Source organism: Uloborus diversus, chromosome 1, assembly GCF_026930045.1.
Source record: "Uloborus diversus isolate 005 chromosome 1, Udiv.v.3.1, whole genome shotgun sequence".
Classification (NCBI taxonomy): Eukaryota; Metazoa; Arthropoda; class Arachnida; order Araneae; family Uloboridae; genus Uloborus; species Uloborus diversus.
In genome coordinates, this window is record NC_072731.1 from 136235513 (window position 1) to 136252168 (window position 16656).

Sequence of the window (16656 nt, forward strand, 5' to 3'; positions counted from 1 at the left end):
CCTCATATCATAACGTTTAAAAAGTAGAAGACATATAGTATACGATAATTATATAACATGGGGTTAAACTTTACCAGTTTACCGTAAATATCAAAGGTACTTATGATATAACTTTCAATAGTAAATACAGACTAAACTTGAAGTGGTTTTGAAATTTGCAAAGAGATCAACATTTTAAGGGGAATTTTTATCAACAAATAGATTTTTTCCTTGTCTGTGCTTTTGCAAAAATATCAATGACATCCTTGTACTCTAGATTCTGTGTGAAATCATTATTTATTTTTAATTAGCATGATTAATTAAGGAGATTTTGGGGTCCCCTGAAAACTAAGAGCAGGAGACTGTGCCCCGCATGCCCCTGTGGTAATCAGGCTCTGTTGCCCACCATGGAGGGAAATTCGAATTTTCCAGCATGCCGGCTAATTGGGGGCAGGGGCGGCAAATAGGGGGGTTGAGAGGGGGCAGTTGCACCCCAAATTTTTTGAGAAGAATGATAAAAAAGGAGCAAATTCAATTTACTTAAATCTCAAATCAATGTTCAAGAAAAACAATCTTGCTGGTTCTCCGAAAAGGCTGATGAAACTTGACACATTTTCAGACATGAGCAAGTGTTTTCCATTTTTTTAAATATTTGGAAATTCATCAGGCCTTTATCGGCCTTTTCAGAACAGAAAAAACTGATGAAGAATCATGGTTGATTTTAACTAAAGACATAATTTCCTCATATAGGCTAAATACATCGTTCTTATGTGCTCTGTGCAACAATGGTCATGAGGCCCGTGCAGTAGTGTCTATTTAATGAGTGTTCATCACTTCTGATAGAAACACATTGCAGCTGCTCAATGCATTATGCTTTCATAGATACTCTTTGAAAATACATATGATTTTTGAAAAAAATACCTCACATCAACAAATATCTTTTCTGGGGGCTCTTTAACTATGCAATCTTCCCCCATATCATGATTACTTGCTGTTAGCCAATATATGTTTTGTTCTATACTGAGGTAATTCATGTATAAGAAACTTGACCCCCAAATGAAATGCTGAAACACCGCCCCTGATTGGGGGTTCCTTTGCAAAAAAAAAAGGACACTGAGAAAATTTATTTATTTAGTGAAAAATACGAATATTTAAAGTTGAACAAGAGAAGAGAGAGAAGAAAGATAAAACTAATATGTGTTTCTTATTGTGGTAGGCAGGCCCGTGTCCAGATTTTCATAAAGGGAGGGGTTTTAATCTCACTTGGGGGTGGGGAGAATTCAATCCCTCACAACCTTTATTAGTTTTACTACAAATTATCGATCCCAGTATGGCGTTTATGCACCTGTAAGTTCTGCTGTAACCTCCCCCTCCTTCCCCTAGAAGAATAATTCTTGCTGCTCAAGTGACCAAAGTATTCCTTAATTTTACAGGTTCACTTTTATCAAACCTTGTTTGTTTCTTTTTAATTAAATCTGTTAACTATGCGGTTTATTGCCAACAAGTATTAAAAACTCTCCACAAATTCTTTTTATGTAAGAGAATGCATATCAGATTTTATGTTCTGAAATAAGACTTAGAACGAGCCTATTGTAGGTGCAAATTACATTACTAAACTCAATCACTAATACATCTTCATAGCTGCAACGTATGCCAAATGCATCATTACCTCCTTACAATAAGCAATATTAATGTTTTGTATTGGTAGATAATGCAACGGTTCTACCACCAGTTTTTCCAAACTATTATTTCAGTCGGCAAAGCTTTAACAGTTGTAAATTATTGCACATTTGAATGTTATGCAAAATTTTTAAGTTATAAGAGAAAGAAATGCAAGTATTTAGGTCCAACTGAGTTGAATTAGAGGGGAAAAAATACAGAATTATTGAGTTAAAATTACAGAAAAACTTCAGAGAGAAAGGGGGGAAGGAGGGAAATGTTAAACACAGGCTTTCACATTAAAGTTAATTTAAGTCAATCGTTCTGTCGTCTTCATTTGACATACTTTTTTTTTCAATGGGAGGGGTTTAACCCCTAAAACCCTCCCCTTGGACATGGCTCTGGTGGTAGGTCATCCATTGTAGATTTAGTTATATACAGCGCCATGTCCAAGGGGAGGGTTTTAGGGGTTAAACCCCTCCCTTGGGGAAAAAATAAGCAAAATGAAGAAAATGTATATTTGACTTAAATTTACTTTAATGAGAAAGTTTGCGTTCAGCGTTTTTATTTTATTTTTATTTTCTCTCTGAAGTTTTTTGCGATTTACAACTGCTAAAGCCTTACAAACTGATGTAATATTTCGGAAAAAGTATGGCAGACGAACCGCTGAATGATCTACCAATGCAAAGAAAGAATATTGCTTATTGTAAGGAGCTTATGGTGAATTTGGCATATGTTACATCTATGAAGGTGCATTAGTGATTGTGCTTGGCTATGTAATTTGCATCTGCAAAGAGCTCTTTCTTGTTTAGTTTATTAAGCATTATTTCAGAACATAACAACCTGATATACATTCTACATTACAAAAGAATTTGTGAAGAGTTTTTAATACTCATAGCAATATACTACATAGTAAACAGATTTAATTAAAAAGAAGCAAGCAAAGTTTGATTAAAGCGAATCTGTGAAACGAAGGAATACTTTGGTAACTTGTACAGCTAGAGGTATTCCTTCAAGAATACAGCAGTCCTTACATGTGAATAAACGCCATACTGGGATCGGCAATTTGTCGTAAAACTAAAAGCTGTAAGGGGGTTGAATTCTCCCCCCCTACTAGTAAGATTAAAACCCCTCCCTTTATGAAAATCTGGACACGGGCCTGGTTATATATTCCAATAAAATAGTTGGCTCAGAAGCAACCATAGCAATTGTGATTAATTTTTATTTTATTTTATAAATTAGTTTAAATTTCAATTAGAAATGTAAGTTTTTTTTAAATAATTGAGTAGCCATATTAAATACCTTATGTAAACTATTTTAATTCTGGGACTAAAGACGTTTGCTTCGTCTCAATTTAATATTTTAAAAATTCTTCTTAATCAATTAGCTTTCTTATCAGAATAATAAGAATAATATAGTTAATAAATATTTTAACAAAATTAAACTACTTATGAATAAAATAATCTAATATATAGAAATCACATTATTTTTTATGATAAACATATGTTTGTTACATTAAATTTAAAATATTTTTCTAACCTCATTTTTTTTGGCATGCCGGAAAAGACCACACAAGGGTTAGTGAAAACCAGGTGAAACTCTTAATTTTGTGGCATGTTGGCTAATGCAGGGTAATACAGTATATATTCTACAATCCAACAAGTCAAACTGTTTCACACACAATATTTACTTTGCATTGTGAAGAGATCCTGCCCTCCAGTCTAAGTGTCTATTGCATTTGGCCCATATTTAGTTTGTTTGCTTCTATGTGTATTTATAATTGAATCCAACTAGTTAATTAAAATACTCCAACCGTTAGTTATGCATGGTGTAATTTTAATAACTACTGTAAGGATATAATTGAAAGTCCTCTGCTATTGTTCTCCAAGAAGAGAGGTTGAAGTGAACAAGTCTTTCCATAACCAAGATCCAGCCTGTGATGTCTAAGTTGAAAGGCCTTAACTACTAGACCACATGGGTCTCAAGTCTATTAGTACTGTACAATATTAAATTACAGTTAATTTACAATTGGTAAAAACAAGTTGCGTAACAACAGTTACATAACAACAAAACAAATGTCCTGTCTCCTAACCATTAACGGTATAGCAACGCTTAACTGTGTTTCAATAAGAGTATATTATTTTGATGCAAGTGTTTCCAAGGATTTGGAATATTATCCTGCTTTTGCAAAATAAGCAAAAGAACTATCTAAAAAAAAATTATTAAAAAAAAAAAAAAAAAACAGGTGTTTGGAAGCTAAGCTTTTTAATGAATAACAGATGGAATTATATTTCTACAAAGTTCCAATATTATTTATAAAATGATGAAATTACTCCATTTGTCATCATTGATTTTAAAGAAACTTACCTTAGATAAGTAGTAATGAGTAAACAATGGAACCATGACTAAAATAATTAAAAGAATTCCAATTAGTCTTGAGAGTCTAACTGCAGAGAATCTGTGGCATACATGCCAAGCTGGAAAAAACTTTCCAGCTGGAGAGTCCATGATGTCTTTAATATTGGAGCTTTTAAACTCTAGTCAGCCCATCTTTATAAGGTACAGATATCTTTGCTACTATTCACATGATTCTATTAGGGGGAAAAAAAACCCACATTAACATGTTATCAGAGGGCAATAAAATCAAGGTACTCTTTAGTTGAAAAAAAAATGAATGATATCTTTTTCAAGCACAGGCAATTGTAACCACAGTTAAAATCTGGAAAATTGGCATAGTAAATTTTTTCATTTTTGTAAATTTTAAAATTAAAATCTTTACAATTCAAAATGACCTAAAATTTTAACTGTATGAAATAGCAAATGAAGTATCATGCAGGGCTATTAAAAAACATGTTTGCTCATTTATTAGTTCGCTGTGTACCTTTTCAATCATATATGTATTTTTATCTACCAAGGAGGAAAACGAAAAACTGATTTTGGCAACTTTATTCTTCAATCACAAGTTGGTGACTTAAGTTAAAGCAATTTCAGATGAAAAGGAATAATCGTAAAAATATAAAATAAGTAAGAGCATACTAAGTACCAGATTCTTCATCATGAAATAAGTTAATAAATAAATAAACAATGTTTTAATCAAACTATTAATGAGGAATTGAAACAAGGGAAAGCAATGTTTTAACATTTCTTTGATATTTTACTGGGCTTTATTTTGGAAAGAAATTGTACAATTCTACTGCGCTGAATCTAGGGAGGAGCAAGCCAGGGACCTTGCTCCAGATGGCAACTTCTGGGGGAGGATACATTTCTTATAAAGTGAAACTTCAATAAGTTAAAGTTGCAGGGAATGCGAAAAAAATTTGAGTTATCCGAAATTGGATTTACTGAATACGAAAAAAAACTAGAAAATAAAATATCATGACTGACACTCATTAAATTAATAATATGAGCAGAAAAGTGATAGAATAATCTATTAAAGATAATATAGTCGCTTCAAAGCAACAGTAGGATATCTTACTGTTATTCATGGGATTAGAAGTCTTACTTTTGCTCTGAGGCGACAATATGTACTTGACATAATTAATGTTTAGTATAATTCTATAAATTCAGGAAATTGTATAGGATGGAAAACAAATTTATAATGTTACATAGGATATAACAATTTTTACTAAACAGAAAAAAAGATATTTAAAAAAAAAATCAGTTATCAAACATTGCATTGAGAAGAAATTTGTTATTTTTTTTAAGAAGTCCTCCAATACTTTTAAATCATCAAAGAGGGAGTAAAGAAGATTCGGACGGGATGCTTTTAAAATGTGCAATACATATCTGCTGCTTTTTCCTGCATTTTTTTTTTTTTTTTTTTTGCACTACCAATCGAAACAAGTTTTCGATTTTTTAAAAATTGTTGAAAACTTGGAGGAACATTAAACTTCAATGCAACTTTCTTCTTCTTTGCTATGCCACAATTGAAAAAACTCAACTTTTCTTGGTAGCCAAAAATATTGAATATTCTATAAGTCTCAAAAAATCAATAATCCAACGTCATAAAGCACAAAAATCTTGAAAAAGCATGAGAAGCTTTTCTTGATGACTTTTCGTCCAGAAGCTCACACCTCTTTACATTGAGAAAGGTGTTCCTTGTAACACTGAAACACGTGTCTGCAATTTTTTGCGATTTCTGTGCTTTATGACGTTGGATTATTGATTTTTTGAATCTTCAGCACAAAGGTATTTATTCGTTATTTATTCTATAAGTCTATTTTAAAGTTCTGTCTCAAACATTCCGGAATCAATGAACATTTGTGTTCTGTAACAACAAAAAAGCCAGTCCTGGGAAGACTAGCAGCTTAGCAGCAAAATCCCAAAAATAGGCTATAACCCCCTCCCCCCCTTCTTTTGTCAAAAGTGGAATTATTCCACAAACTCGAATATGCGCACCCTTTCTGTAATTTTTTAAATCATATTTCCAGGGTTTTGGTTTCCCCCATGAGGTGGTTTTTCTTTCATACCAATGGAAATGAAGTAAACATTATTTTAAAATGAAAAAAAAACAAAACAAAAAATCTTGCCAAGTTATGTGCAAATAATTAGCTTCAAAGATTTATTTCATTAACTGTGTCTAGATGCCTTTTGATGCAATGCAATGACATCAATTCATTTATTTTTTTGTTCATACTTTTTGAGGAGCAAAAAAAAAAAAAAAAACAGAGGTTACGTTAGCAGGGAAACTTTGACGACAGGCATAAAATAAAATTCAACTTATTAAATATTTCGACTTGACAAAATTCCCCTTTTTGAAAGTAAATAACATTAATTCTCAATTCAGTGAGATGGGAGTTAATATTCACTTTGGTTTATTGAAGTTTTCGGCTCATCGAAGTTTGACTTACCGAAGTTTCACTGTAGTTACATTATTCTTGCTTGTAGTTCAGTAAAAAATATGTACTCTGAATAGTGTAAAACATCTCAAGCAGGATCTATTTGATCTGTTAAATAGATTGCCAGAATTAAGCACTTAAGACAGTTGACAACAATAAATGAGTAAAGAATAAGAATGATTTCACATACCAGGGTTCACTCTGAGTCTGGGTCCCAAGGACTCATTCATAAGAAAAATGTGTGTCCTTCAGCAAAAAAATGAGCTCCTGTAATTTCACAAGGAAGAACTATATTAATATTTAAATTAAAAATATTGAAGATGGTAACATAAGTTAATATTCTTATACTTATTTAACAAATGTAGAAAAAAAGAAGAAAGTTTTCTCAATATAAAATAGAAATAAAATGCAAGTTATTGAAACACACATTGTCTAGGACCAAAAACATCTGCTCTCCTTCCACCTGCTTCTAACTTTGAATTCTTTTGAGAATACGAGATTTCATTAGAATATGTTTGAATTTGCTATTTGTTGGAGGATAGTTTGCATTAGGATAGTATTCCAGCTGTCAGTCAAGTCGTAAAATGAATTAGCAAGTTGGTGTTGAGAAAGAAAATGTTATAGTGTGGTTCTGATAAGATAAAGCTTGACCTAGGCACAGTTTACTTCTTTTTGGGAAGTTCAGTAGAAAAAGGACATATTTTTTTTGCCAAACCGATTTCAGTAGGAATGCCTTTGTAAAACTGCGACAAAAGTAAACCAACTCAATTCCTTCAAACATTCTTCCCTATTACCTCAAGAGGGAACAAGGGAGTGTTGGTCAGGGAGTTAGGTAAGATCAAGCATCAATTAAAAAATGCAATGATACAAACATTTACTATTTTTATATTGAATTGCATATGATTCGTAAAAACTAATGTGATTATTTGTTTTTAATTAATAAATTTATTAATGTTATTTATTAGTTTTCAAATAATTTAAACCATTAAAAAAATTTCTAGTAATATGCAACAATATTATAATGCAACTATGTTCGACTACTTTATTTTGCTGAATTTGATTACTTCTACAGTAAAAAGTTAGTCACACCTAAGTATAATTAGGTCTTTCTTTCAATTTATTAGATTAGGGGAAGGTTGCCTTCCCCTAATCTAATAAATTGAAAGGTGTTAATATGAATTAACACCTTGGAACACCATAAATTTTAGCTTTAATTTTGTAAACAGAAATTAGTTCTCTTAGGACATCATCAATGACAGTCATGGGCGGATTTAAAGGGGGGCGAGGAGGAGCAATGCCCCCCCCCCCCCCCGGTTTTGGAAGGACTTAATACATAGTACAGGGGTGATTGTGAGTTCATCAAAAATTACCTGAAAGTTTCAAAGCGAGAACGGGGGGGAGGGGGGGAATCTTTGGTCCTTATTACTTAAGTGCACCTTTGCGATAGTGTTAGATAGTTTTGAGTCAAAATATTGTGTGCACATTTGATTAAATTTTTAATACAAATTATCTTGACATTTGTCGATCTTAAGGGATAGGTGTCCATCTTAAGGCACTTGCAGGTATATTTGATGAGTATTACATAATTTTAAAAAAATGTGGAGGTAGGGAGATAAAAGCATAACAAAAAAAAGCATAATTCCGGTATTTTCGGACATAAAAATACCGGAAATACGTCCGAAAATACCGGAAATTCGGTAAAATACCGGAACACAATCACCCCTGATAGTAACAACACACTTCCCAAAATCTTAAAAGAAAAAAAAAATCATGATTTTTTTTTTCTTTTCTTGAATAGCTCAGAAGTGAAAATGAAGAGAATAGCGAATGTCCTTTTCTCATGGGGGGGGGGGGGGGGGGGGGGGGGGCAAGGTACACTGTATTAGATGTAGTAAAGCGGTCACTGGGTTGCTAAAAATGTGTTACAAATGACTACTTTGAACTGAAATCGATTAGGGAAAGTATATAAGTAAAAATATCGACTGACCTAGCGACTGTGACATATCTGCGACATTCAGCTGCAATACTTAAAACAATCTACGCAACAGTTATTTCAACAAATTAGAAGCTAAAACAGAGATTTAAAAAAAAAGATTTACCTACAAACTAAACAATCTATAGCTTAGGACATCCACTTTGTTGAAAGCCCTCAACTCCAAAAAATTTCACGATTTTTTCCAAAATAGAAAAAAAAAAGGTCTTGAAAAAATAAATTGCATTTTAAAGTGCTTGAAAATCTTGAAAATTGGGACAAGTGTGGAAACAAATCATAAGTTTTCAAATTTATAACAAATGGGAGGGGGGGGGGGATTGGGAGAAATGTCAAACTATGTCAAATTCAGCTATTTGCGATATCCTGCAGGAAAAATGTAAAAATCATAGTTCTTACGTTTCTGTAACATATCATTTGAGATAATTTTTCATGACTCATATATTTCATATCTTGCTGTGTTTTTAATCCTGAATGCTGTATTTTGAAAATTCTTTTGTATTTCTTGTTTTTATCTTACTTCTTCTGCATATTGTTAATCTGTTCAGCTCAGGGAAAAAAAATTACACTTCTTCTATTCCTTTTCGTTTTCTGTACTCTTTGTAATTGAAAAAAGAGTTGGTGTATTGGGTAATCTACAGTTTTTTTTCCCTTTAAACTTAAAATAGTTGCTCTTACAAAGTTAGAACAATACTGTAAAACTGTACAATCAATTACTAAATTTCAGGGACTGGAAAGGGCAAATGCAGTGCCTTAAATAATCTTAATTGTTCTCGGATCCTTGAAAAGAATTAGATCAGTCGTTGAAATTCCTAAACAAAATGTACTTCAATTTTATTTATTATCGAGTGTATAAATTATAAATCGCCCAAATGGGCAGCATGTTACTTTTTTGTTACCTATTTTTGAAATCTGTACAGAATTTCTTTTAAAGCATTTTTTACTATTGATCATTTTGTATTTAATTCATTGTTGTATTTGTGCGTGGGTTGGAGGCGTGATCAAAAACTAATTGAATTGAACCGACAGTCGATGTAAGCAAATAAAAATGCATAATCATCTGTTCTCTTGCTTTTTCTTTCTGAATACTGTTGATTTATTGAACCAAAAAGTTCTCATTGTGTATTATTATCATAATTTGGAAAAGAATATGTGTGCCTATTTTTCGCCGAGATTTTGTAGTTCTAATTACACCTATAAAGTTTCAAATTGCAGAATTTTATATCTATTTTATAAAAAATTTCTCTGGAGGAGAAATTAATTTCCCCCGGACACCCTAAAATTGGAAATATTCTACACTCTACTTAAAGTTGCCATTTCCTCCTCTAAAGTTTCATGTTCCACCCATTTCTACACCAAAGTTTCATGTTTCTGAGAAGTCGTTTAGCAACAGTTCTGTTATGTGTTTTTAGAGTATCTGTCGTGTTTCTGTGTGTGTCTGTCTTTTGTATTTTTCACTCATCTCGTATCAATAAATTTTTGTTAAATGTAAGAGTCCCAAGCTGCTCCATCAATGTACAGTACAGAAAAAGCCTATATTTTGTTGTACTTAATAAACCTAATGAGTTTAAATGGACTAAAATTGAGAAAATGGCTACTGTTTTACAGAAAATTGATTTTTCTTTTTAGATAAAGTATTAAAATAGCAGAAATGGTGAGATCTAGAAAAGAAAATAGGAAGGTCTCTGCTGTTGATGCATTTGTTGTTGAAACAGCAGCAAAGGGTTATTAGTAATAAGATTTCAATTATTTAAGATGACAATTGTCAGCATTATTGCTGGTGTCCCACCTAGTGGGGCAAGTTGGGATGTTGTAATGATTTTTAAATTTTTTTATGAAAATTTAATTTGATGAAATAATGGAATAAAATACATTTTTATTGAAGCAAAAATGTCTGAATTGCGTGATCAGCTAAGTTTAGTGAAAATTGGTTTGAAAATAAAATTTCTAAAAATCATTATCTAAAAAATGTCCTAAGGTGCCCCACCTTTCTATAAATAATCTTTTAAACATGGAAAATAAATGGATTTTCATTTCGTCCAGTTTCTTCCGGTGTCCCAAGTTTTTTTTAAATAAAAAAAGTGGACAAAATACCAACCCTGGACCTAGTAGTAACCTGCTCTTAAACTAAAACCCATTATCATTCCCTGTGTTTGAGAAATGTTTAAAATCAATTCAAGGGCCATCAATTTCATACACCTGTTGGCCCAGGCCGGAGCCTGAAAGGGACCACAGATTTTAAAAATAAGGGGTGAAATATGTGTAGGGATATAAGCAAAACAATATGGAGGGGGCCCGTAAAAGTCATTTGTGACAGGCCACAAAATTTCTGTGCGCATGCCCCTGGCTTCAGTTATAATGGGAAAAATCTGATCAATATTGTACCTACATTTAAAATCTAGATGCATTAAAGTAACAATATAACCTCTGCAATAATCAAAAAGAAGACCAAATTGGTTCACTTGGTCCAAGAAAATGAGGTATAAAATTAATAGGCTCTACAATATGTAGGTAAGCAACATATTAATCCAAAATTAATTAAAAATAATGTACTAATCGAAGTACAAAGCCCAGTAAATTTGAATAATAAAAGCTCAGTAGCTAAATTTCTTAACTATAAATTTAAAAGTACAAGTACTTGTCTAAAATCGCAGTTCTGAAGAAATATATTAATTCGCAATCAAGCAAATAAGAATTAAATAGGCGCACTTACTTAACTTTTTCCCATTTAACTTCATCTGTTGCAATTTCACTGATTAACTAAAGAAACAAGTCAGTCTATTGGTTAGGAAATCAATTTTCGAAATATTTTGACCATACACTATGTAATGAATGTTCCATGGTGTGGTGTTAAAATTAGTCAGTCTTACAGTTCCAAGCTACATGTTACACATTTTGCATGAAAAATATTTGATTTTTTTTTATTACTGAAGGCAAAGAAAAACATTAAACCTGCAAACATTTCATTTCTTCAAGATTCTTCATTTATGTACATTGCTCAAGCAATAAATACTGCTGTAAACAAAATTATTGACAGCGGAAAAAACGCATTACAGTTACAGGTAAGATGAGTGAGGTCTCCTGTACGTTCTCCTGTACGTATGGCTGAAGTTTTTCCCGATGGAGCTTTTGACCGATTTTGAAGGAAAGCTACCCAAATATTTATATATATAAAAAAGCTTGTATGTTTACCTGGCATGTTTAGAAGGGTGTCAATTGGGAGGGGGATTTGATAAAATAAATGTTATTATTTCAAAAAAAAAGAAAAGAAAAATTAATTTGAATTTTGACCTCTTGAATTCAAATTATGTTTTCTGCAATCACAAGTGTGTGTGTGTATGTAGGCATGTGTGTTTATATGTGTGAGTGGGGGGTACGTGTGTTTATGTGTATTGGGTATGTGCAGTGGTTGGAAAAACTACATTTTTTTTTTTTTTTGTAGCGAACTACAACTACTTTGTTACAAATGTATTTAACTACAACTACAACTACTTTTTTTCAAAATGTAGCAACTACAAACTACTTTTGAAATGTAGTCGCTACTTCGCTACTTTTCAAAAAATAAGTAAATAAAAAGCATACACAATTGGTTGTCCCTCAAAAAATGAAAGTCATTCTTTCAAGTCGCATACACTCCTGTATTTTTCTTCTTGTGTCAAAACAATCATGAGAAAAAGTTTCATATAATTTGCACAACGGCAACCCGTGCCGACTTGCATCTGAAAGTGTAAAACAGTACTTGTATGCTAGGCCACATCGGAGAAAAAAAAACTTTTTTTAGAAACTCGAAATTTCTGTTAATAAAACGTTGCCCCTGTACCCAACACCCCATACGTGCCACAAGAACATTTATTCAAATTAAAAAACATTTAGATATGCCACACTTGATCTAAAATTTATAATTTTATTTAAAGAATTGATTTTTTTTTCCAATTATTCAGTTATTTTTTAAAAAATTGCATATAAATTTAAGTTGAATATCAAGTTCAAAAATTACTGCCGAACATATTTACAGATCAACAATTACAAACGAATAATAAAAAAAATAATATATTTTAAATGAAAAATTTAACTCAACCTGGAAAAAAACCAGATCTTTGAGTACTATGTGGGAGACTTAAAAATTGCAGGAAAACAAAAATTTCTATTTAACTGTAATTACCTACTTTTCTACTTTACTGTTTATATTTTTCAGCTTGATAATTTCGTAAAATCTTACATTTCTGAAAATATGTATCAAAAACTTAATTTTTTGAAGAAAATTATAAATGTTAGGCACGTGTGGGATATCTAAATGGTTTTTAATTTTGAGTTTATAAAAAAAAACATTTTATTTTAATTTGGCCTAGCATTACACAAGTGCTGGTTCACACTTTCAGACATAATCGGCATTTGCTGCCGTTGTTCAAATTATATGATTTTTTTTTTTTTTTTTGACGTAAAAGAACAAAATATAAGAGAGTGTGCAACTTGAAAAATCAACTTTCGATTTTTTTTGGGGGGGGGGGGGACACCGTAATACACACACACACACCGTAAGAGGATTGAACAAAAAAAGATTGATAAATTAGCTCATCAGAAGACATTAAGAAAACTGTCCGTTATCATACTCTCACACACTGTAATGCTCGTATTTATTGTTAAGTCCTCCAGAACAGTTCAATTTCATCCTTTTCTATAGAATTTTCAGTAGCTTCTTTTTATTTGGTGAATACTGTCGAAAATTTAAGCCTCGCTAAAATATTTGTTTTTAAATCTTCGGTCTGTTCATATAAAATTCACCAAATTTTCAACTCGCGAAATCACCAACATATTCATTTTCGCGAAAATAAGTGCTTTTTGCAATATGAATATTGGTGAAATATGAAAATTACGACGGCAAAAAAACTAATGGCGTCAAACAGATAGAACGTATGGCGTTAAAATGAAATGCCTGAGGTCAGCTCGTATTTTTATGATTCTTATTTCTTATTGCATCCGCTGATGTCTTGTGTAAAATTTGCGCCAGTCAAATTCGTTTGAACCTTTTTTTTTTTCAGTTTATTTAAAAGTAGTTTCCAGAAATCGCTACAAACTACTATTTTTTTGTAGTTAACTACTCACTAAACAACTTTTTGAAAAAAGTAGTGCGCTACACTACAAACTACTCAAAAATGTAGCTACTACAGTAGCGTCGCTACTTCCAACCACTGGGTATGTGTATGTGTGTGTGTAGGCATATGTGTTTGTGTCTGTGTGCAGGCATGAATGTGTGGGTAGTTGTGTGTATGTGTAGGTGTCTGTATTTATGCGTGTGTGTATGTGTTTGTGTATGTGTGTGTAGGTGTATGTGTGTGTTTGTGTGTGTGTGTGCACGTGTGTGTGTGCGTGTACGTGTGTGTGTAGTTGTGTATGTAAGCGCGTGTGTGTAGGACATGGATGCAACCTGGAGACGGCTTTCGCTATAGGAGCAACATCGTGAGGAGTCGGTCGACGGTGATGGTGCGGAGGGTGGCGGTGGGAAAATAAAATCAAAGGACGCCAAAAACAGTCAAATGAATAAGCAATCGTGATTGCTCAAAAAAATTAATTTGAATTTTGACATCTTGAATTCAAATTATATTTTTCGCAATCACGAGTGTGTGTATGTAGGCGTGTGTGTTTGTGTGTGGGGATATGTGTTTGTGTGTAGGGGTTATGTGTATGTGTGTGTAGGCATGTGTGTTTGTGTCTGCGTGCCCTCATTTCAATGGGTAATCTTAGGGAAGATTTTCGTTTTCTTATGGAAAGTTTTGGGGACTATTGTCCTAATTCTAATGGGATTTTTAGGGAAGGTTTTTTTCTTTCTGTGATGGGGATATTTAAGGACTGTTGTCTTCATTCTAGTACTGCTTTTTGAGGGATTATTGTCGATACTGCACAGGATTTTTTTTGCGGACTATGAGAATTCATTGGATCTGTTAACGTTATTTTGGGACTCATGCATTTGTGGCATACGTCAGAGAGCACATAACCTAACTTTGCCCCCGAGCCTTGCGGTCTTTTTGGCTCAGCGGCAAAGCACTTTGGCACTGGATTTTTGCTGTTACTTTTACAGTAATATTGTTGGACAGCTGTCATTTGCCACCACAATGGATGGTCTTCGACCAGGAAAAGGCTATGCTCTTTCCTGGCATTCTCGACACCAACTGACAGCGATTAACTGTAACAAAACTTCTTGTAGCATTATATTGAGAGATTCTATTGATTGGCATTTTAAGAAAGGCGTTGAAATTATACTTTCAAGGAAAAAAAAACCAATCGTTTCACAAGTGTGCCTAAATGTGTTCCCAATCTGTTCTCAAACGTGTTGTCAATCTTAAGTTTTACAAATATCCCGAGCTTTACACATTTGGATCAAGTTTGGAGCGCTTGTCAGTACACTTTATTTAACGGGAGCAAATTTTAAGTATATTTTAGTGCATATTCAGGCAACACTTTTTCTGACTTGAAGTGTTCCAAACGTGTTTCTTATGTGTACTGGGAATTCGCAGTGTGGTGGCTCGTAACCCACGTGATTACAGGCCAGAAAACTCCTCTACCCCCCGCTTGGTTACGCCACCAGTCGTCGATCTATGAACTTAGCGCGAAACTTTGAAAGCATTGCAGTTTACCAGTATGCTGCTTGCTCTGAATGAAATAGATGAAATAGGAAATATGTAACTTCGGATGCACATTTTTGAATACAATACTGTTGGATTTATCTCATCCTTTCCACGTACCGGAATGTAGATGCAATTTAAAAAATTATATATAAGTCTTGTAAGTGTCTGCTGAGTGAAAGTGAGTCAGCGAGTTCCGCTTCCGAACAGCCTGCATGCGAAGAAAAAAATTGGGCGCCTCATGGAATAAATTTTAAAGTTCGGAGGTAAGTATTTTTCTCAGATAAACAAACTTACATTTTATACATTTGAGTTCATGCAGTTAAGGTTACTTAACTTTTGCTCCATTACACAAACAATTGTCAGTTTCCTTTCTAATATCTTTGTCTGTAATTTGTTATTTCAGAATACTGCTTTAATATTTGAAACGGTTAACTTGCAACTTTTTATTTCTTCATTTTTTACACTTTGTACACGCATTTATTCGAAATGGATTTTCCAAGCTGACAATATGCACATGTCAAAATTTTCTGCAAATATACTTGTTGCTATCAGAAGCAACATAACTTGGTGTTGATATTCAGTTAATATGCAAACAAGTTTATTGAAACAGGCTTTTAACTGAACTAATCTTATATTTTCGGTTTCGATTAAATTGTACCATACGGTAGCATGTGTTATTTTGATCAAAAAGCATTCCTTGATGGGCTTCCGTAGTTCTGAGGTAGAAGATTAGCTTTGAACGCCGGAGGTCGTTGGTTCGATATCCAAACATTCCCCCCCCCCACTACGCCGCTGCAATGTTATTCAAACAAGCTGGTTCTGTGCGTAAATTAAAAAAAAATATATATATATGTTTTTTTTTCCCACTGTTGTCTTTAAGTTTTATGATATTAATGCACAAATTGTGGTTGAGTTAACTGTATTCATAATTTCTGAGCTTGCGAAAAATTACTTTTGAGCAGTGGATACACAACGTGTTTTTGCCAAATGCTCTATGCTTGCTTGTTATGCTTAAAAAGGGCATAATGTACTGAACTATATATTTTTTGAACTCCTTGGGTTTTCTGTTAATAAGCTTTCAGGAACTCTGAAACTGTAACATAAATTGAATTAAGGGGATGTCCATAAAGGTTGTTACAAAATTTTGAACAATTCCCCCCCCCCTCCCTTGTTACATGTAACGATGTTCAACATGAGCATATTGTTATAAACAACGCGTGATGTCACACTTCTTGTTATCCCCACCCTTCCCCCCCTGTCACAAAACTGTCACACTGAATTCCTAAAAGAGCATACTCAGCAAAATGTTATTCTAAGTTAGTTGCTAAAATGGTCATTCTATGGAAAGTTTTTCGAAAAAGGTTACTTTGTCATCAATTAATGCTTTTTAAAATATTTTTTCAAAAGCCTAAAATGATGAACTATTAAAGCCCCCCCCCCCACACACACACAAGAATTATTAGCAGCAAAAAAAGCTAAAAATGGAAAAGTAGCCAAATTCCAAAAAAAAAAAAAAAAAAAAAAGGCTGCTTAGATATTAAATACATTTTTTTGATGTACAACATAC

General features: G+C 32.9%; 1 protein-coding gene across 1 annotated transcript in view; it reads right to left on the minus strand.

Moving 5' to 3' along the window:
* The window catches only part of LOC129235240 (exostosin-3-like), a 30973-nt gene extending 26827 nt beyond the window's left edge, over nucleotides 1-4146 (minus strand). Inside the window, 1 exon segment of the mRNA XM_054868952.1 lies at nucleotides 4006-4146. Within this exon segment, the coding sequence (XP_054724927.1) occupies nucleotides 4006-4146 (141 nt within the window).
* Nucleotides 4147-16656: the final 12510 nt, after the last annotated feature.